The sequence below is a fragment of the Pipistrellus kuhlii genome, unplaced genomic scaffold (assembly GCF_014108245.1).
Source record: "Pipistrellus kuhlii isolate mPipKuh1 unplaced genomic scaffold, mPipKuh1.p scaffold_m20_p_5, whole genome shotgun sequence".
Classification (NCBI taxonomy): Eukaryota; Metazoa; Chordata; class Mammalia; order Chiroptera; family Vespertilionidae; genus Pipistrellus; species Pipistrellus kuhlii.
Window position 1 is genome coordinate 47,894,746 of NW_023425551.1, and position 27,117 is coordinate 47,921,862.

A 27,117-nucleotide genomic window follows, 5' to 3' on the forward strand; every position below is an offset into this window, starting at 1 on the left:
CTTCATTGTAGATTTAAGATTCTTCTAACAGGCCTTTTGACACTAGTTATTAAGTGAATATAGAGCAGTCAAACGCTGGTTACATTTTTTCAACTAGAATGCATAAAGAAGCTTAATAGAATTGGTTTTGGATAGGGAGAGTGAAATATTAAAAGTTTATTTTGTGCTTTGCATATACTCAAAAAGCTCCCAGATTTCTGGACTCCCACTAATGTAACAAAGGACTAGGTCACAGAATGTCTACAGAAGGCCAGGAAGAAACAGATTCTTATACTAGTACATTTTACCATTAGTAACTCAATTCTCTACTAGCCAAGTGGCTTAAACTTGCCGCAAGATGGTAGCAAGACCCAAAGTAATTGTCATCAGCAAAGAGAAAGGAAAGGAACTCTTGGGAGACTGTGTTGTGCTAACAATGTGGGGAGGAGAGCTAGAACTGGAGTAAAAATATCCAGGATAGTGTCCTAGCTCTGTCATTTACTTACTGTATATCTTTGGGCAAGATACAGAAAGTTTCCTTTGTAAAATGGGGCACTCTATCTTGCAGCAGTAAAGTCAAATGAGAATGTATGTATGTAAAAATTCTGTCAATTAAATAAACACAAGTTCATCTGTGTACTAAGAAACTAATTTGAAAAGCCATTAAATATACAAACACAGCTGTTAGATATCAATATGTCTGAAAAAAGTTATAAGAACTAAAGATGTTTGAACTTAGGCAGACTCAAAGATATGAAAAACACTAAACTGGAGGAGAAAAAAAAGAAAAATCAAGTAAAACTTAGGAAACAGAATTACAATCTGTCATATTAGTTACAAGATGAGATATTGCCAAGAAACTTGTATCTACCTAATATTTTAATGTCACTAATTTCCTAGTGGAGAAAGGAGATGCAAAATCCAGCTCATTTTCTTGTGTGTGTTCACAGAATTGTTTGCTAATTTAAAAATAAAGTCCTGAGAAAGGAAAAAAGATTTAAGTTTTAACTCTTTTAAGAGAAGACTACTTAAACAAAAGGTCTTCCAGTTTTTCATGGCCAGAAAAATCCCAGCTCTTAGTTAATATGTTAGCAGTGATTTAGCCTCCAGTCTCAATTGTAGGTATAAAAAGCCATCTTCCTGCCTAGATGGTGTGGGTCAGTGGTTGAGCACATGCCTGGGTTGTGCGCTCGGTCCCCAGTGTGGGGTGTATAGGAGGCAGCCTATCAATGATTCTCTCTCCCTCCCTCTCTGAAATCAATAAAAATACGCTTTTAAAAAACCATCTCCCTTTCTCTTGACTATAACACTTGCTTTAATGACAGTCCCAGGACTGATTTTCTCAGCATTGACTACCATTAGTTGGCTGACCATACGACCTTTAGTTCCCTAAATCAAACTACAATTCCATAGTAATTAGAGTGTATTAAACACTGTCCTAAAGTAAAATGAATACTATATTTGATCCCTGCACATAAATATTTCCCGGTGTAAGAGCTAAGGTTAACCTTTTATGTTCCTGTCCAGTGTGCCTTTAAGAGAGGGGCTTACCTAAGCGCTAGACCAAGAAGAACTTTAGTGTTTGCGCTTCTTAATCAAAATTACCTTCCTCAATAATAAGTAAAATTAAAGAGTTAAACACGTTTCCATACAAACGGTTTCCCCTTTCACTTTGCCAATCTATTTTTAAATAAAGGCTTCCTTCCTTTTTAACTGTTGTAATGGATGAAATTCAGATCTGGGTTTGTGTCTCAATATTTGGTACAGATGTGGCAACTTTTGCTGCCATATTACAAGCATCAAAAAGCCACCCTCACCTGATGCTTGGTCATCTCCAATCCCTCCAAAATCACTGTCTTAAAGTCCTCCTCCTTGTCCTGTGGAAGGAAAGAGGAGAACTCATAGCCTTTGTTCCAGGAAAAGTATGCTTGGCCATGAAGGCCTTGTTTAAAGTGTTTGGGAATGCTTTCCAATCAAAACTGTTTTCTTATCTGTGGGATAAGACTGTCATATTTATCCCTTGGATAAGGGAGGAATCTTAAGAAAATGCTCAATAAAGACATGCAAGGATGACAGAGTACCTGTGCTTAGGGGTCATATAGTCACCTTGCTTCTGGATTTGCTATTAATATTATTTTCAAACCTGTGATATCAAAGTGGAAGTAATTAAGTCCTACCCTAAACTCTGGATTCAACTTTCATCTTTGGCTCTGTCCTTTTACTTGGTCCCTAAAGAAATAACTTGATTTTAAATCCTTCAAGTACAACCTCCTTTTTAATCATTTGCCTCCATTCCATTTTCTGTAGTTTGTAGAAAGTAGTTTAGGAGCTACTGACTAAGGGACCCCAGAAGACTGGAAAATTTCTGAGCACTCAAAGCACAGAAGACTAGAACTCAAAATCTCCAAATTGTACAATTTACTTTTTAAATTTTTGAAGGCAAAGTAAAAGATTTGTAACAAAGGCTCACTGGTAAGCATGCTAAATTCATTACAACTGACCCTTGAACAACTACAGGTTTGTACTATATGTGTACACTTCTCTACAGGTTTTTTGTTTGTTTTTCAGTAAATGCTGTAATTTTTAAGATTTTTCTTAACATTTCCTTTTAGCTATTTTATTTTATTGCAAGAATACAATACGTAATTCATGTAACATATAAAATATGTGTTAATCGACCACTTACATTATTGGTAAGGTCAACAGTAGGCAATTAGTAGTTCAGATTTGGGGTGTCAAAAGGCATACATGGATTTTCAGCTGTGCAGGGGAGTGTTGGTACCCCAACCCTTACATTGTTCAAGGGTCAACTTTACTATTTTCTTGGGTCAAGGTTTCTAATTAATCTGATATGTAATGAAAAATATATGGTAAAGTTCATAACACAGTATGTTTTATAAATTCTATCTTAAACTAAAATTTAAAAGAAGTGTAATACCTTTGCCCTTTTTCGAAGAAGTTTTGCCAGTCGTACTACATAAGGCTTAAACTCGCGTTGATGTATGCCTTGCCTTCTGACTTCCAAACCGGAATCATCTGAGACTTCTGGAATAAAGGCCCATCGGTACCTAATGTGTAGAAGAATGATACCCATCAATATTAGGAACAGACATGTGCCATCTAAGACGTCACATAGAGTAGAAAGATCAAATCACCATAACTTTCACAGATTCAAATGCAGCTGTGCCCTTGTAGCCATCACCTTGGGCATGTTTCTTAACCTGACCCTTTATCAGTAAATACAGATACTGTTAACTATCTCATAGAATTAAAACTAGTAAATGTATGTGTAAGCTTGTAAAGTGCTGTACTCATCACTATTTTTTTTCATGAGCACAAAGGAAGTCCTTAACAAATATTCCATCCTCATTAATAGGCAAGATTTCCACCATACACTTGGCCAAATGTTCCCTAATTACAGAGTAATGGGGCAAAGGGCAAATAATTTAAGTAGGACTTTTTAATACCTCCCTTTGTATTTTTTATTTTAGTCTTTAATAAGTAAAATAACCTGAATGTGGGAAAAAAGTCAAACAATAGAAAAGGGCATACCAAAGAGAGAGAGTCTGCCTCCCACTGTAGGACCCGTCAGTATTGCCAGTCTTGTGCATCTCTCTGGAGTTTATGTAGAAAAGAGCACATATTCTTATAGCCCTCCTCTTTAAAACAAAACAGGATTGCTTATTTTGATTGAGTTATTTATCTTGGAAATGTTATCATAAAACTCCATCCTTTTTAACAGTACCCAGTAGAAGGTACTAATTTAACAGTCTCTAGATTTGTCCAATTTCTTGCTTTTACAAAAAGTATCATAATGAACACCTTACATGACGTAGATTTAGTGCACACCTGAGAGTGCAGTGGTCGGCTAAATTCTTGAGTGTAGTAGAATTACTTGTTTATTGAGAATGTGGATTTTGAATTTTTGTAAATCTCTTTGGAGAACAACTGGACAGTATTTCAGTGTATACTTCCAACAAGAATAAGAATGTTTCTATTGTTAATGATAAGACCATTCTGATGTTTGTTTATAACTTTCATTGGAATTTCTCTTATGAGTATGTCTGATGTTGAGAAACCATTCCTTTTCTATGAACTACTAATCTCCCATTGACCCATTTTTCTATTGGGTTATTGACTTTTACAATAAAGCGAGTTGGACTTTTATAATATACACTACAAATCTCTCTTCCCAACTCCTTGCTGCCTTTTAAACATGGTATCTTTTAGCCATACAGACTTAATTTCGTATGTAAATTATCAAATATTTTGAATGTCTGAAATACATGTCATGCTTAGAAAGTTATCAATCTTAAGATTAAATCCCCATGTTACTTCTACTGCTTTTATATAAATTTTTAAAAAAATACCTAGTACTTTTTTTAAAAAACTGTAGTTACTACTAGAGATTTTTCATCCCTTTCTAGTAATTGTATCTTGACTAGAGGATAGACTCATTTTGGTTCTCATCATGGAAGCTAAAAAGTCAGTACCATAAGCATACTACTTAATGTTCTTCCTAAAGCCCTAAAGAGGGTAGTTTCTATCTTTATGAAGATAAGCATCTTAATTAATTTTGGCCATTTTCCTACAGTACTTATTGTCCTTTTATGAATTTCTTTGGGAATAACATCAGTTTAATAAATACCCAACCGCTGAAATTCATCAAGAAATAGATGTATATGGTTTTCAAATGCAAAAAAAAAAAATTACAAGTAGTTTATAGTTCTTACCAACACATTTAATAAAAAGTGAACTTGTGAAGTAGGTTTGGGAGATTTAAGAATGTTCAAATATAGAAAGATTCTGATATCTTTATTTTAATATTCTATTCCAGAAGAACAATTTATAAAAACATATTTGATCATGTGGGTAAATTCTCAAATTATCTTAGTTCTATTTTGATGAAACTATCTTATATAGTTTGCCTATTAAAAATTTAAATGTGAGAAACCATAAATATTGAATGCTTACGAATAAGGCCTTGTAAAAACTTACATCAGTTTTCTCCCTATTCCCCTCTGCCATCTCTAGTGCTGTTCACTCTCATCTGGAATAAAACAGCCTCCATTCAAGTCTTGCCCATGTCCAGTCCTTTCTTCAAACTACAGCCACAGTAAAATTTCTAAAATGCAAGCCTGACCTGATAACAGCACTTCATTCCTTAGTATGCTTCAGAGGCTTCCCACTGTCCTTAGGGTAAAGTGCAAATTCTCTAATAATAGTTTACAAGGCTATATAATTCATAATTCCGGCCTTTTGTTTCAAAGTTCTGCTCCAGCAATACTAATCTTTCAATATTTTCCACACACCAAGTCCACTCCTTTCTAAGTCTTCACACAAGCATCAACCCTCGCTCTTCACCACCTCTTGGCTTGCCTGACCCTCAAAGGCAGGAGCAGTCACTGTGGTGTGGCCTCACAGCATCTTGGATCACATTTGCTATCAAATCATCATGTGTTTAGGTCTCTTTCACTGGACTTGAAGCTGATGAGTCACGTTCCCCACTGTTTCACATCCAGGGAGCATTCAATTTGTTGGCTGACTGGTCTGTTAATTTTAATATATCCATAGAAATAATTTACTTCCAATAAGTCTGTTCTCTCATTCCTCAAAAGAATTATAAAAATATTTTATAATTTTTAATATTCATTAAAAATATTTCAACTTATACAAAAACTTTTCAATTAGTCTTAGATATCAGTGACCAAAGCAAATGCATTTTCGGAATATCCATTTAAAACATCCTTGCTTTTACTTACATCTGAAACTGAGGAAGATTTTCAGAGGGCAATGCCAGGGCCAAATCCAAAAATTTGCAAGCAGAGAGATAGAGGTTTAACCACCGCTGGCTGTTATACGAAGTAGAAAAGCCATTGCCACCTGTGTAGGTTGTCTCCAGACCAGCCACAGAGGGGCCTGAGGTCCTGTGAGCAGGAGACAGTGCTGTCAGTAGCTGGACCTGTTTACTAACGGGTAATTCCTGGAACACCTCCAAGTGCCAGCTAGTATTTTTTATTATCATTTGAAAACGTAAGTACCTGTACTTAATAAGCAAAGTTATGACTATAATTTAGCTGGTCTCAATCAAAACATTACTCTTTGTTCTTTAAATTTTATTAATATAAAAATAGTACAGAATTACTATGTTAAACCCAAAAGTTTTAAAACCAAGAGACCTCTCTACAACTCAGTTTTGTTCTGCAAGGGATTGGGGACTTTCTATAAAAACAAACACAGTTATTAGTTCGGGGAACTCTTATAAGTCAAGCACTTGAATAAAAGAATAAAATATACTCAAGACATAATGGTCTTAGCCCTGATCGGTTTGGCTCAGTGAATAGAGTCAGCCTGCGGACTGAAAGGTCCTGGGTTCTATTCCAGTCAAGGGCATGTACCTTGGTTGTGGGCACATCCCCAGGAGGAGGTGTGCAGGAGGCAGCTGATTGAGGTTTCTGGCTCTATCCCTCTCCCTTCCTCTCTGTAAAAAAAAATCAATTACACACACACACACACACACACACACACACACACACTAAAAAAAAGACAATGGTTTTAAAGGAAATTTTAAATTTATAAACTTATTTTGTACAAAAATCCTACATAAATAAAAATAAATTATATTTAGTCATACAATTAACTGCGTCTACTAAGAAGAACCCTATATAATAAAGAGCTAATATCCAAATGGTCTATATGCCCTCATGCCTTCATGCTATAACAGCTCAGACACTCAACACTTGGGAGAGAGGTATGGGAACTAGCCAGGCACAAATGAGCTTGCAAGAGAGGAATGGGGACCAGCCAGGCCCGGGCACCAGTGCCTGTGGCTGCACCCCAAAGCAGCTGGCCTGGGCAAAGCCAACCCAGGTCCTGGGTTCCTGCAGCTGGCCAGAGGGAGGGAAGCCCAGATCCTGGGTGTGGGACAAGGAAGAGGTGGTTAAGGAAGGTCAGGACAGGAGGGTTAGCAGTTAGGGGTAATCAGGCCAGGAGGGGAGCAGTTAGGGGCAATCAGGCAGGCAGGCAGAGGTGGTTAGGGGCGATCAGGCCTGGGGATTAGGAGCCAGTGGTCCCAGATTACAAGAGGCAGTCAAACATACCCTGAGGGGTACCAGATTGGACAGGGTGCAAGCCAGGCTGAAGGACCCTGCCCCCAATGCATGAATTTTGTGCACCAGGTCTCTAGTGAAATTATAATAAATTGAAGTGATATCATCTGGAAGATCTGAACATATGAATATTTTAGTGAAAGGTTACCTCCCATAATACATTTTGCTGCATGTGCTATGGCCAAGATCTGACCTACCAAACCCAAAATGGTTCATATAGCTGAAACACTATTATATAGCTTTAAACAAAATTTGTGTCTTTAGGCCAAAGGCCATGAATACTGATAGTTTAATCCAGTCCAAAGTGTTTTACGAACAAGTGAACATGTATCCAAATGTAATCAAGTAGATAGTAACAGACTAAGCACAGGGTGTGGTGAAAGTAGGTTTACAATTTTGAGTGCAATATTCTTGTATTATTATTTATTATTATACTAAAAGCTCAATGCATGAAAATTCATGCAAGAATGGGCCTTCCTTCCCCTGGCTGCCAGCACTGCCCTCACTCCAGCTGGAGCCGCCTTTCCACCTTCCCATGCTGCCCAGAGGCCCGGAGCGGCTAGGGTGGTGTGAAACACCTGCGTGATGCAAGCATCCTGCCTCTAGCAGCTCAGCACCTGTGTATGCAAATTAGCCCACCATATTTGTTGGGTTAATTTGCATACACACTCCTGATTGGCTGGTAGTCCTCACAAAGGTACGGTCAATTTGCATCTTTCTCTTTTATTAGTATGGACAACTTTCCATATGAGCAACTGTAAACTTACTTCTGCCCAACCCTGTATATTAAGTACTTGGATAAAAACAGTATCTGTATTCTTCTAGTTTAAAGTAACATTCTGGATGATTTTTGGATACTAAATATTGTCAAGAATATATTGATATGAATTACATATTACCGTGAAATATCTTCATCAGCAGTGAGTTCCTGCTCCATCAGTAAAAATACCTGTACCTGAAGACCGTGGAATAAATGTTAAATGTTTTTTTCAAACTGGATATTTAATTCTTCTTTCAAGTTATCTTTAGGCTACATTTTCATTAATATAAAAATAAATTTTAGGGGGGGCAGGAAGAGATTAATTAAAGAACTTGTATGCATATATGCATAACCCGTAGACACAGATAATAGTGTGGTGAAGGCATGAGGAGGGGATGGGGTTGAGAGGGTCAATTGGGAGAGAAAGGGGGACATGTGTAATACTTTTGACAATAAATAAAACCCCACAAATTTTAGGAAACAACTTCAGGATATTTACCACAGAGCCTTGCTAATAATCATTTGGCAGAGTTGAGATGAAGGTATGTTTTTGGTTTGGATGAATATGGAACAGAGTTACAGTTACTAAAAAAGGAAAAATAAAACCAATTTCTTTGTGGGGAAATTGTAAATGCTGGGTTGTCAGAGTTGTGCATTCCTTTCCCTTTCTTTAATAATCTTCCTTTCCCCAACTCCCCAAATCACTCAGAAGAGGGTGACAGGGTATGGTTTGGGGAGAGGAATGGATTAGTGTAGGGGGAAGGTTCACTGTTTGGGAGTTTTCAAAATCATTCAGAAAAAAAAGTCTCTCTCTGAAGGCAGCTTAACTAGAGCAAGAACTGCATTTTAGAGTGAGTATGTGCCTTATGTGAGTCCATTTAAATACAGCTACGCCCCCTCTCACCACTCAAAAGGTGCTGCCACAGGTGGGAACCAGGCCTGGCAGCTGGGACAAAGTTAAACATTTGGTGTAAAGAGATTAAATTAAACCAAATCAGACAAAGTAACTAATTTACAAGTAGCTAATATTAATGCTTTATATTAGGAAGTTTAAGCCGTATGGAGAGGTAATCTGACTTGTTTTACTATTTTAAAATGTTAAAATTGTCAGAAAAAGGCTTAACTAGAGTTCAAGTCTCTTTCAAAATTAGTTCTTATATAGTAAACATGTTGACACTACCTGCAGTGCTCTATAATTTATTATAAATTGACTAAACAAAAATGAACTCACAAGTTCTGTAATCATGGTAGGCCAGAGTGAGGTAAGATGTTGTGGAGACATTCTTAAAAGCAACACTCTGAAGAAGAGGAACACTTGAGAGTGAAGAGTTGGCACTTGGGGCAAACGAAGACTCTCCACTAATCTCTCTGAAAGAAATGCAGCAAATGGTCAATACCTAAATAACTAGAATCATTTTAATATAAAACTTTTCTATATAATCTAGTCTAGTTTTGCTCAAACTCTCTGTGGTGAAGGACCAACTCTACAAAATTTCTAATATGCTGTAGGTTGATACTTTTGTAAACTATAATAAAAATGAATTATTAGAAAAATCATAAAGAAAAAGATATAAAGATACAAATGCCATTTTCTTATTAGAATCAACATATTCTGTGAACTTGTTAAAATGTTAAAAAATGCTTACTGTAAATGTCTGTACGGGTCCACTTTGAGTAGCCCTGATCTAGTCGACTTTGGAACAACAGCACAAACAGTGTGGGTGCTGTATATGTGACTTCAGCTACAAGGGGTCAGAAAGGAGTTACTCATCTGAGAGAGAGAAATAATTTCACTGAGGAGATGTCCCCAGGCCGGCTGCTGTGGCTGGTGGCTGGTGGCGGCACAAGCACACTGACAGAGCAGCAAACAATTTGTCCCAGGGCAAGTTCATCCCCCGGTGCGTTAAGTGCACTGACATCCTTCATGAAGGTTTATTAAAACCTTATTCACTCCATACCCTGACCCTAGACTACAGACCTTGAAATGCTACTTCCAGTCAAAATTTCAAAATTTCCTGGTTCTGCCTGTATTTTGGTCTTCTGCTTAAAGGTATATGACCCCTTATGCACAATTTAAAAATGCTAATAATACTGCCCACAGCAAAATAATCTTATACCTCATCCTCAAATATGAATCCCTAGGAGATGTGAGTCAAATAACAAAAGGATCTACTTTACAAGCATTCTACAAACTCATTGTTTGACTGCTTTTACATACTAGTAATATTTTTTATTGTTTCAATAGAATAAATTTCTAATTCTACAACATTTTTCATCTACCTATAGATGGTATATTTCACCCCATATTACAACTTAGGGAAAGTATTTTCTAAGAAGCAAGAAGCCCTCCAGTTTGGAAGGTAAATAAAATAGTTTCCACTATTTACCTTGTATATCTGGAAGATATTTCTGGTACTGGTCAATTTCACTGCTAAAAATAGCAAATGCTAATCTTTTGAGAAGCATAGCTCTCTGCTCTAGCTCCACATCCCGGTTTGCAAAGAGATTAAGTGAACTACTTTGAGCCACAGCCACACGAGCTGAAAACAGAAAACATGTGAGAGAGGTTGTGATATAGTCAGCCAGATCATTATTTGTTTTTAAAAATGGTTAGATTAAGAGTGAAAGGAACCTAGGGTAGAGAACTTGGGCTTCTCTCTGGGGCAGAGGGATTGGCAAACAGATCCAACATACACAAGCCAGATTTGTGTAGGAGCTGTGATGTAGAGACAGAAACTTTAGAACTAGAAGTTTCTGACAGTAAGATTACTAACAATGCCATTTTATAAACCCTTTAATATTTTATGCCATCTCCCTAATTTCTGGCCTGGTCTACCTTGCTCTCCTCTCCTTCGCTATGTCTTGTCACCTTCCCCTGCTAACTCTTCTGCAATCACACTGTCTTGCTTGTTTTTCCTTGAACTCACCAAGCTCATTCCCACCCAAGGCCTTTATAATTTTTGTTTCTGTGCCTGAAATACTCTGCCCCTAGGACATCTCGAGGCTTCTTTAGTTTCACCTCAAATATGAGCTCTGTTATATAAAATCTATTGCATTGCTCTATTTCCTTTACAACTTCTTACTTATTCCGAAAATAATCTTATTTATGTGACTAAGGTTAGCATAATGCCTGCCCCATTTTTGTCTTTTAATAAATATTTGTTGAATGGATAGATCTGAACCTTAAAACAACGCAGTGAAGAACAGAGAAGCGAGAATATGCTGCTGCTTTATTTTCTGGAGGGGGGACTGTAGTTTGTGTTTAAGAGCTTATGCAGAATCATACAGACTCACCCAACTTCGCTGCTATTAAGGTCATTAGCTTAGTAACTTCCAAACTTAAAAACATTTTTAAAGATCCCTTTTCTTCAGATGAAATATCACTGTTTCATTTCTTCAACAATTACTTATTGAGTGCTTACTATGTGCGAGGTTCTACGCTATGGTCTAAGCAGGCGTCTTCAAACTACGGCCCGCGGGCCACATGCAGCCCGCAGAGGAGTCTGATCTGGCCCGCCAGGTTTTTTGGGCAGTGAGCGCAGCCGAGGTGTTACAGTAGGAATTAGTAGTTCATATAGTCCGGCCCTCCAGTTCTCTGAGGGACCGTGATCTGGCCCCCACTTTAAAAAGTTTGAAGATGCCTGGTCTAAGGAAACAATTTACAGACACATGGTCAAACAATTTTACTTATTAGTTATCACTATGCTGTCCCCTTTGAGTTTTAATATTATATTCCTAGAGGGTACTAAGTATAACTTGACAAAGAGCTAAGTATAATCAGTAGTGTCTAAAAAGAGCAAAATAAATAAGAATAGTTTATATACTATGTATAGGAAATACATTGCTTAGGTTGTCATCCCATAATACTCACTCATCAAATCTCTAAATGTTGTCTTATCATGTGTCATCAAATTGTCCAGAATTGCTCTCCAACTGAAAAAGACAAGGATTAAGATATATAATTAAGATTTTGTTGTTATCATTATTAAAATGTTTTCTCTTTTGCAGGATAGTAATTAATTTCAACAGACTTTATGAGATGCATTATCATGTTGAATAAAAGCTAGACAATGACTTACTGATTAACACAGGAGGCATCCATCTGAAAGAAACTGGGATCCATAAAGAGGTCAAAGGCTTCTCTTTTCCAGGCTCTCCGGGTGTACTGATACCCACTAAGACTGCTGAGCAGCTGGACACAGGCTCGATAGCTAGGGGCATTATGTGCACTAGGAGGAAGGAAAACTACCTTAATCTATATGTTATCATTTTAATCATCATAGTAAGTTATTAATTAATGTTCACAGTTACCTGAAACAATGATAGGAAACAGAGAGTACCATAAGATAAATGTTTTAATCATTGTAATTCAAGGTAAAAATAATGTCATTTTGTGGTAATTCAAATAATGGCAGTAATGGAATGAGCTACAAATTAAGAAATCTACTTAAATAATAATAATACCTGTGATTTCGGAGGTAGGGCACAACATAATGCATAATATTTACAAGTAAAGGAATAACTCGTTCTTTTTCATCACTATAGAAAACCATATCCAAAAGATGAGCCAAAACCTAAAAAAATAAAAAATAAAAAGTGGAGTATAATCTAAGAGCATTCAGAGGTGATTTTCATCTTTAAGAAAAAGCCTAAAATGCCTTAAAATTAGAAAAATCTAAAATAAGATCTTCCTAAGCCATTTTTATATGAACAGTTTCATACTATTTGCTTTTTTTTTGTTCATTATTACTACAGGATATATAAATATGGGCAAATTTTACTATCTTTAACTGAGATAGGGAAGTATATAAAAAGAGAGGTCAAAGTCCTTTTAATGTGAGTAAATAGTAAATTTAAGACTAGAAACTCTTTTCCTGACCTGGTTAAAGGGGGCTTGGGGTAAAAAAAACCAAATGAACTCAGATACTCAAGTCCCAACTCTGTCAATTAATAGCTATTTGATTTTAATCATATTGTTCTAATCTTTGTGAGGCTCAGTATCCAATCTAAAAGAGTCAACAAAAATGACCTGCAAGGCTATATATCAGGATATAAAAAAGAGCATGTCAGAGGATGCATATAAAAATGTTTGGTACACTGTAAAATACTTTATAGTGGCAAGCATCATTATAATCTCTACCCCTCCCTACAATACTATGATACAAAAATACACTTTTAAAAAATAGTATTTGGGAAGGTGAGCAAAATCTAAGGTTCTTATCACGAATATTTAAAAAACTAAATAACCTGAATACAAATTCAAACTTTATTCTATACAGTGATTTCTATAAGTACAAAATGATTTTTCAAATTAAAAACTTTAAGAATTACTTGCTAATATTTGTGAAACTTTTTACTTGAAAGTTCATTTTAACAAACTTAATATTTACCTCAGAAAGCAATGTCAGTGCGTGAACACTATATACAGAAGGAGCTATGTTTGAGGTTTCCAGTGCAGGTGATAACATATCTAAATAAGAGAAGAAGGTGCAGGTAAAGTTAGATCTTTCCCACTAAGAAAGCTGCCTGCTAAATATGAGGAAAAAGGGATGATTTTATGCTATTTCTAGTAATAGCTGCAATGCTTTCTTAGTGAATATACACCTACACTTATAAGCCTAAATGTTTGATATCGATACCTTCAACATCAGATTCCAGAGTGGTTCCGTCCACCGTTATTTTGGGAGAAGGCTTAACTTCAAGATTCCGGCGTAGCCATGTTGTCTGTTCCAAAGAAGAACCAGCAATTGCACCAATTGCATCCACTATTTTATGAGTCACATCCTAAAGAAACAAGGAAAAACCACTATAAATATATGTACTTACATACAGGCACATGAAACTTCATAGACAACTTCATAGAAGGTTATTTGACCTTCCCATTTCAGTGTTGAGAACACTGAGAAACAGTTTGTGCAACAGTCCTCAATTCAGAATGCCTTACCTGAAGGTCTCTTTGGTCTTTTTTATTTTCCAAACTAGGGTTTTTCATAATAAACTCATTCAGAACCCTAAAGGAGCCAAAACAAAACAAAAGACCAGAAATATTGAATAAAATGATGCAATCTAATTTCTCACAGTGATCAAGTGACTCTGTGGCCTCAATTTCTATTGTGTGTGTTTAATGAATATATATGTTGTATCCTATATATCCTTTGAATCATATTTCTTCTTGCTACCTCATAATTTCTTTCTTTTCATGATTATATATATTGTATGTTTAATGAATATATATAGTATCATATGCTATGAAAAGATATGTCCAAGGATGTTTGCATAACAACATTATTTGAAAAAAGCCCAAAACTGGAAAGAATAAAAATGTCCAGCAACAGAGATACACCATGGCATAATACATGCAATGAAATACTAAACAGCAATAAACATGAACAAATAACTACATGAAATTACATGGATGAATCTTAACAATGTGTGAAGGAAGCAGACACAAAATAGAAGTTATAGTTATACCCTGTTTCCCTGAAAATAAGACAGTGTGTTATATTAATTTTTGCTCCCAAAGATGCACTATGTCTTATTTTCAGGGATGTCTTATTTTTCCATGAAGAAGAATACGGTACACATTTATTGTTAAATGAAAATAAAGGAAATTTATTACCTGTATACGGTACGGTAGTTGTCAACACAAACCAGACAAACTGTGAATCCTACAGTATCAAGAATTTACTCATTTATTCAATGACAATCATGTCATCATCTTCTGGAACATCATCATAACAATCCAATTCCAGAATTTCCTAGTGAATTTCTTGTGACTCCATTTCTTTCAGAATCGGTGGACCAAATCTCTCATGTTTAGCCTGGGGGGGTGGGGGGGGCTTATTTTCGGGGCATGCCTTATATTTTACTCAGAAGGAAGCCTGTAAGTAGGTCTTATTTTTGGAGGATGTCTTATTTTCAGGGAAACACGGTAGTTCAAAAACCAAGCAAAATTTATCTGTGGTCTTAGAAGTCAGAATAGTGGTTATCTTGGGGAGAAGGGAAAGCGTAGTAATTGGGAGGGGACCTTACGGGACATATGGTGTTTTATTTCTTAATTTATACTCGCTATAATACACTTGTGTATTTACGTTATAATAATTTGTGGAGTTGTGTACTTAATTATTTGTAAGATTTTCTGTATGTGTTTTATGCATCAACCAAAAAGTTAAAAAACACACACGACAAAACACACCCAAACCCACCAATTTTAAATTGTGACATAGAGATGGTTCTTACCCTGCATGTGTATATATAATATGTAATATTATATATATAATAGATTAAATTAAAATGTTTTCATTTCCATTGTTTGCTAAGCTATTCCATTCAATATTTATTTTGCCTTGATCTTGTTAAAATAAATAATATGCAGCCAAAACCGGTTTGGCTCAGCGGTCTGCAGACTGAAAGGTCCCAGATTGGATTCCGGTCAAGGGCATGTACATTGGTTGCGGGCACATCCCTGGTAGGGGTTGTGCAAGAGGCAGCCAGTTGATGTTTCTCTCTCATCAATGTTTCTAGCTCTCTATCTCTCTCCCTTCCTCTCTGTAAGAAAAATCAATAAAATATTTTTAAAAAAGATAAATAATATGCAAAATTATTTTCAAACTCATATAAAGTTATATTGAAGAGTAATCTTCATGTTGATTTCTATTTTATAATTAGAACTTTTTAGAGAATCAATGGAATGGTTGGGGAAAAAAATATATGAACAATCAGACATTTAAAAAGGGAAATAAATTTCTAGTATAACCAAACATGTCCAATTTTTTGTGTAAATGCTCAATGTACACACATACTGAGAAACAGATAGGATCCTTCCTTATCTGAGGAATGAGAAAAGTAGTTGAGGGAACACTAAATTTTGTAAGGGAGAAGCTACAACTCATAATAGATTGCCTTAAATTTTAATGAAATTAGCCAGCAGGTATTTGGTGGATTCAAACAACTGTACATATATTCCCTCTTTGAGCCTTAAAATAGTTCAGAGGCGGGTCGGGCAGATATTACTGCTTGATAGGAAAATAGCCTTGGAGAGGTTTATTGATGTACCCAAGTAACAGAAAATAGAGTTGGAAGTACTGTAGAGCTTAAAATATAAGAACCAGAAATCTTCATTAGAATGTTTGATTTCTAGAAGTTACATCTCTCATTACTAAAATGCACATGAGACCCTTGCTGGTTTGGCTCCGTGGAGAGAGCATTGGCCTGTGGACTGAACGGTCCCAGGTTCGATTCAGATCAAGGGCACATGCCCAGGTTGCGGGCTGGATTTCCAGTAGGGAGTGTGCAGGAGGCAGCCTATCAATGATTCTCTCTCATCACTGATGTTTCTATCTCTCTTTCCCCTCTCCCTTCCTCTCTGAAATCGGTAAAAATATATTAAAAAAAATAAAATCTTGCTGAAACCGGTTTGGCTTAGTGGACAGAGTGTCGGCTTGTGGACTGAAAGGTCCTGGGTTCGATTCTGGTCAAGGGCATATACCTTGGTTGCAGGCACATCCCCAGTAGGGGGTGTGCAAGAAGCAGCTGATCGATGGTTCTCTCTCATTGATGTTTCTAACTCTCTATCCCTCTCTCTTCCTCTCTGTGAAAAAATCAATAAATATATTTAAAAAAAATAAAAAATAAAAATAAAATAAAATCTTACACATGGGTAATCGTAACTTCTGTTCCAGGAATTGCAGACATCAAGTCTACTGCTCTTTTTATTACACCTTCAATCTCCAAAACCCTTCAGTTTTTTATTTAGAAAATAGCATGAGGAACCAGGGATCATCCTGATCCCTGAAACACTCAAGCAGGATTTCTAGCTCACTGTGGCTGGGCCGTCAACGTTACTCAGCTACTCCAGGCCAATTCACTCTCTTCAAGCTCTCAGCTCGGTAGCTCTACCTTCTCTCTGCTTCCTGTTGGAAGGCTGCAATCCCACAATCACTAGGAAACATGAGGTCATTTTACTGAAGAGCCCTCAACTTCCTTCTTCTCCACTTCAAAATTTTCTACATCATTGGCTGCCAAACCAGAATTGCTAGTTCTCTTAAGGACAATAAGTGTAGAAGGTAAGTCAGACAATAGATCGTTGCTATTGGTTGAATTTGTCCATTCAGTGTGATAACATATTGGCTGTCATTGACTAGTAATGACACCATTAGACTGAGGTAAAGTAAAAAGGTTGGGAAAAGTTTACTCTATTCCCTTTATTTTCCCCCTTATGTCTTAAACAGTCCTTTTCAAACTTTAGTGTGTATTAAATCACGAGGGAATCATGTTAAAATGAAGATTCTGATTGGGGATGGTCTGGGGTAGAGCCTATGATTCCACATTTCTAACAAGATCCCAGATGATTGCAATGCTGTTAGTTGAAGGGTCAACCTTTGAGTGGCAATGTCTTTTAGAGAAAATACACCCTTCTTTCTCACTTTTAGACTTGGTGCCATTCAATGCTTCCCATTCCTTCCCTGCTGTCTCTGGAATCTGGTGCTATCAAGAAGATTCTCTCTAGAATCTGCTGTCACTCTCCACTTACATTACACTTACTGAAGACCATCTTACTAAAATAGGCCAGGAACTATTTAAGATTTTAACAAATATTTAACTTATTTAGTCCTCATAACAACTCTATAACAGGCACATTATCATCCCCATTTTACAGATGGAGAGGTTAAATGACCTGCCCAAGGGCACACAGCTAATAAGTAAAGGAGCTGGGATTTGTACAACTTCAGAATCTTTGCTAGTAACAAGTCAAGGTCCTCAGGTCTTCCTTACCAGTAATATGACCTTTGAATCACATTTCCTCTTGCTACCTCATAATTTATTTTCATGATTAAACACCTTCAAAGAATAACCCACACTTACTTTCTCATTCTCACCCTTTGCTGTTCACATCTGTGCTTACTATCTTGCCTAACTCCTTTCCCCTAAATCACCAACCCTTTCAAAATCATCAATAATTATAGCCTCTTATTTATCCTCATCTTCCTTAATCTTTCTGGTATTACTTATGACCTCTTTTTTGTTTTAAAACACTGAATATATCTGGTTTTCTTCTCACTTTCTGTTATTTGCCTTTCTATCTCCTTTGCTGACCTCTTCCTTCTTCTTTGTCCTGTTCTTTTACTCCCATTATTAGTTCATACTCCCTAACTCTCACTTGAAACATAATTCCTAATCCATCCTCTTTCCATTTTGATTTATCCTCCTACTAACTTGTCAGTTATGTCTCTCTTCAACACCTACAATCAGTCCACCCCTTCCCAAGACCAAATTTCTTAATGTAAAATGCAAAGTGCTTCTCTATCTAGCTCCCATATCCCTTCTCATTTATCCCCCATTCCACTGCTTGTGCCCTACTCTATAACCAAACCAGACAAGGTACCTTGCCCAATATACCTTCCGCTTATCTCCTACAACCTCCAGAAAGAAGGCTTTCTGTTCCTACCATTTCCATTCACAGAGCAAGTATTTATTGTGAACCAAGAATAATAGTAAGCAAAATAACAATGTCCATGAAATCATGGTGCTTGAAGTTAAGCAAGGGGGACTGGAATTTATCAAATAATCATACAAACTAGTAACATAAATCAGGAAAATGACTTTTCCAAATCTGTTTATGCTCAGAGTCTTGGACTCAAATGACCTTCCTCTATGCAGTCCACTTCAGCTATCCTATTCACCTCTTTCCCCTTTTTATTTTTTAAATATATTTTTATTGATTTCAGAGAAAGGAGGGGAGATGGAAAGAGAGACAGAAACATCAATGATGAGAATCACTGATTGGTTACCTCTGCACACTTGTACTGGGGATTGAGTCCAAATCCCGGACATGTGCCCCGACCGGGAATCCAATTGTGACCTTCTGGTTCATGTCACCTCCCTCTTCTAATCCATAGTCTCTCCTCACGAAATAACTAGTGTTGTAAGCTTTACACTAGCACATTTACATTCTGTATATGTATAAACATGATTTCTCCATCCCTGCCCACTCCATTGTTTACAGGCCTCATGTTATACGTCTAGTTTTATACCTTGAGAATTCTGAGATGGTAGAGATCACATGGTTACCCAAAACATCTGATAGATAGCAATTAAGATAGTGGACATTCATTTATTCAAAATAATATTTTTAAGTAAAATTGCTTACCCAAGTATAAGGAACTGCCCTGGGGCTGGAAGACTCAGTTGTATAGAGTCTTTCAGTAGGATCAAAAGTGATGCCCAGCTATCCACTAAATTGGATACTGGAATTCTGCAAGATAAATATATATTTTTATATATACATATATAGAAATCCACAGTAATCTTTAACTTTCTTTATAATTTTACCAACAATCTTTAACAAAATCTCCTCCTAGTTTCTCTGAAACATTCCCTAAATTTTTATATACTATGAGAAAACAAAAATCCCTAAAAGCTTTCTCTTTTATTCTGTTATCAAATACATTTAATACACAGTATGATTTATTAGTCTAGAAATTTTGCTGTAGAGACCCTGTTTTTAACACATGGACTCTCAAAACTGAAATACAACTGAAATCTCATTTTAATTACTAACATCATAGTCACCGACTTCCTATCCTGTTCTCTCCACTTCTTTTACTATTCTTTTTCTTCATCCATGAGTCTGTCTCATCTTTGGGAGACCTGTTAACCCAACCAAAACAACAATCTCTCACCTATAGAGAAATTATCTTGTGTCTGATCTTAACCCTAACACTTCTATGTGTCTAAGTTTAGATTTTAGGCAGTCACAACCAGTTTTAATACACCATACAAACTAACTTTATAATAATGTCCGTCACAAACCACAAAACGATTTCATGCTTGGTGATAAAACCAAATTACCCTATAACAGAGAATAAGGATTCAAGTTCTCTAGTAAGAATTATATCAAAATTGAAGTCAATCAACTTTCTATTCAGGGATTAACTATACGGAAAATTGGAATGCCATAACAAAATATATTTTCATATTATTACTAACATTTAAAAAATCATATTAGACCACCACATATTTACCTATATAAAAATAATAATAAATTTAGTGGCAGTAGGCATGGTTTCAATAGTAGGCTTTTTTATTTATATTTAAATCGTTTTCTTACAATTCAGTGTCTTAATACTCAGTGTATCTTAAATACACGTAGGTCTTCAGGTTTTGTATGTTTGGGATCCAATGACTTGTATTAATATATCCAGAAACAACGTTTCTATTTCTATCACTTGTTCTTTTAGTTTTAGGGGAAAGCAATAGCAACTTCTTGAAAGAATTCAGGTGCTTTTCTCCTAAGTTTCCTAACTTTTATACATTGCTAATAGAGTAAGGAGAGATCCACATCAGTTATCTTACCTTTGAATATAAGCATAGAAAAACTGAAGCATGCAGACTTCCAAAGAAAGATGTTTCTATAAACAAAAGAAATCAATTTTACAGTGAAGAAAAATGCTGCCTTTGCTTTTTCATTGTTGCAACTACTCTGAATTTTACTGCCAATTTTTAATTAAAAAAACAAACAAAATCAAACACAAATTTGTCATAAAAACAAAACAAAACCATGCAGCTCTCTTTCATTTAGTATGGGAAAAAACTCGAGCTATATAAAAAGTTGAAAATGGATGGAAAGAGTAAAAAGCTTCTGAATTCTTACCCTACCACTCTAGCTATTACTTTTAAATGATCGATTTACTCTGTAAGTACCAAAACTAGTTTTATTTTCATTAGTTTATGCTTAGTTTGTGCTATCAGAATTAAGTTGAGATTTTTTATAAAATGTGCTTTTAATCTATTTTATCACACATTTCTGTTAATATAGTTAGCCAAAATTGGGAATAATGCCTAATATCTAAAATGTAGACTTATCTAAAAATAGTGCCTGAGTGAAATATATAATAAAAAGAAACACCTGTACTTAGAAATTAATACTAGGTAAGAAAATGAAACTGTTGACCACTGACATCCAATTTGTTCCCTTTTTAGTAGAAAATATTCTCTTGAAGTTTTACCCTTTTGTCACACACATAAAAAAATGAAGTATCTCATCTACTCAGAACTTAGAAGAGTAAGAACAGAGGGGTAGTAGGTCGAGAGAGAGAGAGAGAGAGAGAGAGAGAGAGAGAGAGAGAGAGAGAGAGAGAGAGAATGAGTGTGAAATCTGTTCTTGTTTTCATATCCTGCACACTTAGTCCAGTATTTGGTACAAGTAGATGCATAAAATATTTTGCTGAACTGAGTGTTCACAGGCAAATTTAAAATCTTATCACAAATGCCCCAGAGGTGATTTCAGAATAGTAAGTAAAGTACTAAAAAGGTAAGAACACTGGCTATTTACATATGCAAGCACATTTTCTCTATTGGCAAATCAAGGAAAAAATTTCAAGATTTTCAGATCTGTGTAATAATTCTTTCATGGATGTGATTAGGTCTCTTTTGAATGGCCTGAAGTCTAATGTTTGCAGTTAATAAACAATTTCTAAGAAAAAATGACCTCTTAAAATTGCTAGAATTAAAAGCAGGAAAAGTAAAGAGGCCATAATTTTACTACTTGTAGAATTTCATGTCTTCCCAATTAAAACTATGAATGCAGATTGTATTATTCATTTTCTGTAGCTCTTTGAAGGTACAGTCTTGTACACGATCAAAAAATGACACTGACTAGAACTAAAGTTATAGCAAAACAGGTAAATTTACAGAATTAAGAAATTCATTTTGAGCAACAAGACAGGGATGCCCACTTTCATCACTCTTATTCAACCTAGTGCTGAAAGTTCTAGCCACAACAATCAGACAAGAAAAAGAAATAAAAGGTGATCCAATTGAAAGGAAGAAGAAAAATTGTCATTATTTGCAGATGACATGATACTTTATGTAGAGAATATTAAAGGTTACACACACACACACAAAAAAAAAAACCACAAAAAAACACACAAAAAACCTATTTGAACTGATAAATTCAGTAAAGTAGTAGAATACAAAATAAATATCCAGAAATCAGTTGCATTTTTATATATCAATAATGAACTATCAGAAAGAGAAAGAAAACAATCCTATATATAATTGCATAAAAAATATATAGGGATAAATTTAACCTAGGATGTAAAAGACCTGTACTTAGAAAATTATAAGACACTGAAGAAAGAAAATGAAAAAGATACAAGTAAATGGAAGCATATACTGTGGTCATGGATAGCAAGACTATTGTAAAAATGTCCATACTTCCCAAGCAATCTATAGATTCAACATAATCCCTATAAAAATATGAATGGCATACTTCACAGAACTAGAAAAAAATATTCCATAAATTTATATGGAACCACAACAGACCTGAATAGCCACAGCCATCTTGAGAAAAAAGAATAAAGTTGAAGGAAGCATGTTACCTAATATCAAACTATACTATAAGACCATAGTAATCAAAGCAGCATGATATTGGTATAAAAACAGACATATAGCCCTGACCAGTTTGACTCAGTGGATAGAGCGTTGGCCTGTGGACTGGGGAGTCCCGGGTTCGATTCCAGTCAAGGGCATGTACCTTGGTTGTGGGCGCATCCCCAGTGGGAAGTATGCAGGAGGCAGCTGATCGATGTTTCTCTCTCATCGATGTTTCTAACTCTATCCCTCTCCCTTCCTCTCAGTAAAAAAAAAAAAAAAAAAAAAATCAATAAAATATATTTTTAAAAAAACACCATAAAAACAGACATATATTAATGGATCAGAATAGAGAGCTGAGAAAAAAACCCATGCCTGCGTGGTCAATGAGTACAATATTTCACAAAGGAAGCAAGAATATATGCTAGGGGAAAGACAATCTACTCATTACATGGTGTTGGAAAAATTGGACAGATACATGGAAAAAAATGAAAGTAGACTATCTCATTTCACCATATATACAAGTATAAACTCAAAATATTGGATAGATTAAAAACTTAAATGTAAGACTGGAAACCATAGAAAACATAGGGAGTAAAATCTTGGACATTTCTTTTAGCAAGTCTTCTTGGGCAAGAAAACAACAAAAGCCTGCACAGCAAAGGAAAGTATTGAAAGGAAGGGAGGGAGGGAAGGAGGAAAAAAAAGACAACCCACTGAATGGAGAACATATTCACCAATGACACATATGATAAAGAGTTAATATCCAAAATTTATAAAGAATTCTTATAATAAAAAAAATGCAAATAATCCAATTTAAAAATGGGCAAAAAACCTGAATACACTCTCTCAAAGAGGACACGCAGATGGACAATAGACATATGAAAAGATGCTCAATGTCATTAATCACCAGAGAAATGCTATTTAAAACCACAAGAGATATCACCTCATGCCTGTCAGAATGGCTATCACCAATAAATCCACAAATGGCAAGTGTTAGCGACAATGTGGAGAAAAGGGAACCCTCGTGCACTGTTGGTGAAATGCTGATTGATGCAGCCATTGTAGAAACAGTGTGGAGGACCCTCAAAAAATTAAAAATGGAACTGCCTTATGACCTAGTGATTCCACTTCTGGTATATATTCAAAGAAACCCAAAACATTAATTCGAAAAAATATATGCACCCCTATGTTCAGTGTACTGTTAAAGGACCAGAACCCTACCAGCCTTCCCTGCCCTGCCCCTAAGACTTAGGTCACGTAGCTGTTGACTGCCTTAGACGTACATATAGACATCTGAGCAGTAAACTGCTTTTCACTAGCCACCGAATGATCACAATAGTAAGTCACTGAAGTTATTGATAACTGTTTTTATTACAGCAGTGCAGGGGCTACCTGCACTCATCTCGGCAAAAAGGACATTACTGTACAACAGAAACCTTACCTACCAGCATCATTTTTCAAAGAGAACTGTAAACAAAAGCTGAGAAGAGCTCTTCTTACCTTGTCTTTTGCTATGGCTGGGGGCTGCTTTAAAACTTCTTTCACAGTCTGTATAACGGTTTCTGTCCTCATGACACTGATTGAGCGAACCAGTTCTACCAGTAAAAGCTGTTCTTCACTGGCTGCAGGAATAACCTGGATAACACATTATTGTATTTATATATGAGTATACATAAGTCTTCTAAGAGGACTTTCAAAGGATTTTTCAAGTCCATTGATTATGTATCTGGTAAATTTTATATTTTTATCAGTAACACATGTACATTATTTTTTAAAAATCATATAGGACAATAAGCCTGAATTTTTTTAAAAATTGCAGTGCCCTATCCTTTCTCATGACCCAAAGCAACCATGGTCAACTCTTAGCTCTTTTCTATTATTTCTGAATAATACACAATGATATTATATTTTCCTATTTCACTCCCTAACTCGCCCCAATTTTAGATATTACTTACTGACTTCTAATTTTAGGATACAATGATTGAGGTAGCTTTCTCTTTTCTTCCTGTTCTCCCAACATAGTTATATCATTAATTTTACATGCCTACTTATGGTTGTGCTGTATATTGCACTATCATTGCATTTATCTTCTAATTAAACTTTTTGTTTTTTGTACAATTAAGATACTGCTTTTTTAAAATTTGGTTTTCTCTATTTCTATCACAAATTCTTCCCCAATGCTCCAGTAACAATAAATCTCTTTAATTATATATTCAAACATACTAGGTAGTTAATTTTCTCCCTTTCCTCCATTTAGTGTCTCCTTCCCCCTCCACCCCCACCCCGTGATAAATCTGCTCAATGTCTTACTGTTCTATCCTGGGTTCCTGCCCTCTAGGCTTGCTACACAGTATCATCTTGATACTCTCCTGTGACCATCAGCCTGGAAATTCCCTATTGATTGGATCCTAAAACTTCTTTCTTTTTGGTTAATTCCTCCTCTAGTGGAGATGCATTTTCTTGTAGTTGAGAAAGTGTAAATTTATGGCAATTTTTTTTTTGAGACATTGTATGGTTCAAAAACATCTTAAGTGACATTTTGGCTAGGTATGGAATTATAGTTTGAAACTAATTTTCCATCACAATTTCCAGTGTTGCTATTGACAAGTCTTATCATTATTCCAGTATTTTCTCTTGAGCGTATTTTCAGATCTCCTCTTTAAATCCAGTGTCCTGGTATTACATGCTGATCTTTGTGGAGATCTTTTTCACAGACTGTCAGAGGAATGTTCTTGTACTATTTCTTTGATATTATTCTCTCATTTGTTTTCTGTTCTATCTTTCTGCAAAAGATATTAAACCTCCAGTATCAATTCCTTAATTTTCTTCTGTGTATTTTACTGATTTTTTTAGAAAGCGGAGGGGCGGGGGGCGAGGGCGGCGGAGAGGAGAAGAGAAAAAGAGAGGGAGGGAGAGAGAGGAGAGAGAAAGAGAAACAATGATGTGAGAGAGAAATCATCAATCGGGTGCCTCCCACATGTGCCTCAACTGGGACCAAACCTGCCACCTGGGTTGTGTCCTGACCATTAGTGTACAGGACAACACTCCAACCAACTGAGCCACACCAGCCAGTGCTCACTTCCCTAATTTTCTTATTTTCTTTTTTCCATGTTCATCTTTCCAAGTTTGCATGCTATTTCTGATATTTACCCCTTTTGTTTGCATACCACAAGGTTATTACAATATTATTGATTATATTCCCTATGAAGTACTTTATATCCCTGTGACTATTCTATAGCTACCAATTTGTACTGCTTAATTCCTTCACACCCAACCCCCCTCCCATCTTTCACCCTGTCTCCCAATCACTCCCCCTCTGGCAACTATCACTCTGTTTGAGTCTGCTTCTGTTTTGTTTATAATTTTCTTTAGATTCCACATATAAGTGAAATCATATGGTATTTGTTTTTCTCTGACTGACTTATATAACTTAACATAATACCCTCTAGGTCCACCCATGCTGTTACTAATGGTAAAACTTCATTTTTTTTTATGGCTGAGCAATATTCCATTATATATATGTACCACTGCTTTTTTATCCACTAGTAAATAATGGTGCAGTGAACACAGGGGTGCATATATTCTTTCAAATTGATGTTTTGGGTGTCTCTGGATATATAACAGAAGTGAAATCACTGGGTCATAGGCAGTTTTAATTTTTTGAATTTTCTACAGTGGCTGCAGCAATATGCATTACCACAAACAGTGCACAAGAGTTCCCTTTTCTCCACATCCTCACTAGCACTTGTATTTTAATTTACTGACAGCCATTCTGACCAGTATTATCTCCTTGTGGTTTTAAACGGCATTTCTCTGATGATGAGTGACATTGAGCATCTTTTCATATGCCTATTGGCCATCTGTATGTCCTCTTTGAAGAAGTGTCTTTTCGGATCCTTTGCCAATTTTATTTTTAAATCCTCATCTGAGGATATATTTTTACTTATTTAAGAGAAAGAGGAAGATAGAGAGGGGAGGAGGGGAGGAAAGAGAGAAACACTGATGTGAGAGAGAAACACTGATTGGTTGCCCCATCCAGGGATCAAACTCTCAACACTGAACCCCCACCTTGGTATCTGCTCTGATCCGGAACTGAAACCCTGAAACCCAACCTCTGTGGTATGGTACTAAGTTCCAATCAACTAAGCTACCTGCCAGGGTCCTTTGAGCATTTATAATTCAGATTGATTGCATTTTTTGAGTTCTTTATAAATTTTTAATATTAACCCTTTATCATATGTATCATTGGTGAATATTTCTCCATTCAATGGGTTATCTTTTCTTTCTTTGTGATGGTTTCCTTTGCTGTGCATGAACTTTTAAGATAATGTAGTTGCATTTGTTTATTTTTCCTTTTGTTTACCCTGCCCAAAGAGATTTGTGAAGAGAAATGTCCAAGATTCCTATTTATGTTTTCTATGATTTTTATGGTTTCCAGTCTTACATTTAAGTTTTTAATCCATTTTGAGTTTATAATTGTATATAGTGTAAGGAGATGATCTAGTTTCACTTTTTTTGCAAATATCTGCCTAATGTTGCAAACAACGTTTAATTAATAGATTATCATTATCCCATTGTATGTTCTTGCTTCCTTTGTCAAATATTAATTGACTGATTTTACATATTCCAGGATTCTAATTCTGTCCAATGTAATACTACCTAATTCTCAAATGTTAAAATAATGTCATATAAGAGAAATGTTTATTTTTAGTACTTTAGAAATGTCTGCATGAATATGATGTGAATTCAGCACAAAAATAACATATCAGAAACCTCTAGCTAGACAAATCGTGTATCTTGTCCGAATGTAAATAGCCTTAATATTCTAAAGTGTCACTATTTATTTCTAATTATAGGACAACTTTCTTGAGCTTCAAAAGTCACAAAGTAACA

The 27,117-nt window shown here is 35.7% G+C and overlaps 1 protein-coding gene and 1 long non-coding RNA gene across 16 annotated transcripts in view; one reads left to right on the forward strand and one right to left on the reverse strand.

The window, feature by feature from the left end:
* The window catches only part of DOP1A (DOP1 leucine zipper like protein A), a 76,264-nt gene that overhangs the window by 715 nt on the left and 48,432 nt on the right, over nucleotides 1-27,117 (reverse strand). For 6 of the 15 annotated variants that reach the window (XM_036414823.2, XM_036414814.2, XM_036414816.2 and 3 more), the window contains 15 exons: nucleotides 23,725-23,859; nucleotides 20,203-20,258; nucleotides 18,998-19,102; nucleotides 13,793-13,859; nucleotides 13,488-13,632; nucleotides 13,239-13,318; nucleotides 12,313-12,422; nucleotides 11,928-12,077; nucleotides 11,720-11,781; nucleotides 10,236-10,388; nucleotides 9,080-9,216; nucleotides 7,988-8,043; nucleotides 5,742-5,906; nucleotides 2,918-3,047; nucleotides 1,797-1,856 (listed from right to left, as the gene is read on the reverse strand). In XM_036414823.2, the coding sequence (XP_036270716.1) occupies nucleotides 1,797-1,856; nucleotides 2,918-3,047; nucleotides 5,742-5,906; nucleotides 7,988-8,043; nucleotides 9,080-9,216; nucleotides 10,236-10,388; nucleotides 11,720-11,781; nucleotides 11,928-12,077; nucleotides 12,313-12,422; nucleotides 13,239-13,318; nucleotides 13,488-13,632; nucleotides 13,793-13,859; nucleotides 18,998-19,102; nucleotides 20,203-20,258; nucleotides 23,725-23,859 (1,611 nt within the window). Of the gene's footprint in view, nucleotides 1-1,796; nucleotides 1,857-2,917; nucleotides 3,048-5,741; nucleotides 5,907-7,987; nucleotides 8,044-9,079; nucleotides 9,217-10,235; nucleotides 10,389-11,719; nucleotides 11,782-11,927; nucleotides 12,078-12,312; nucleotides 12,423-13,238; nucleotides 13,319-13,487; nucleotides 13,633-13,792; nucleotides 13,860-18,997; nucleotides 19,103-20,202; nucleotides 20,259-23,724; nucleotides 23,860-27,117 lie in introns of those variants that run through there. The other 9 variants (XM_036414830.2, XM_036414818.2, XM_036414821.2 and 6 more) reach the window with 6 other exon arrangements.
* On the forward strand, nucleotides 4,257-15,017 carry LOC118705759. The gene is made up of 3 exons (XR_004983799.2): nucleotides 4,257-4,267; nucleotides 14,086-14,322; nucleotides 14,784-15,017. It is a non-coding gene; the product is annotated as an uncharacterized LOC118705759 (long non-coding RNA).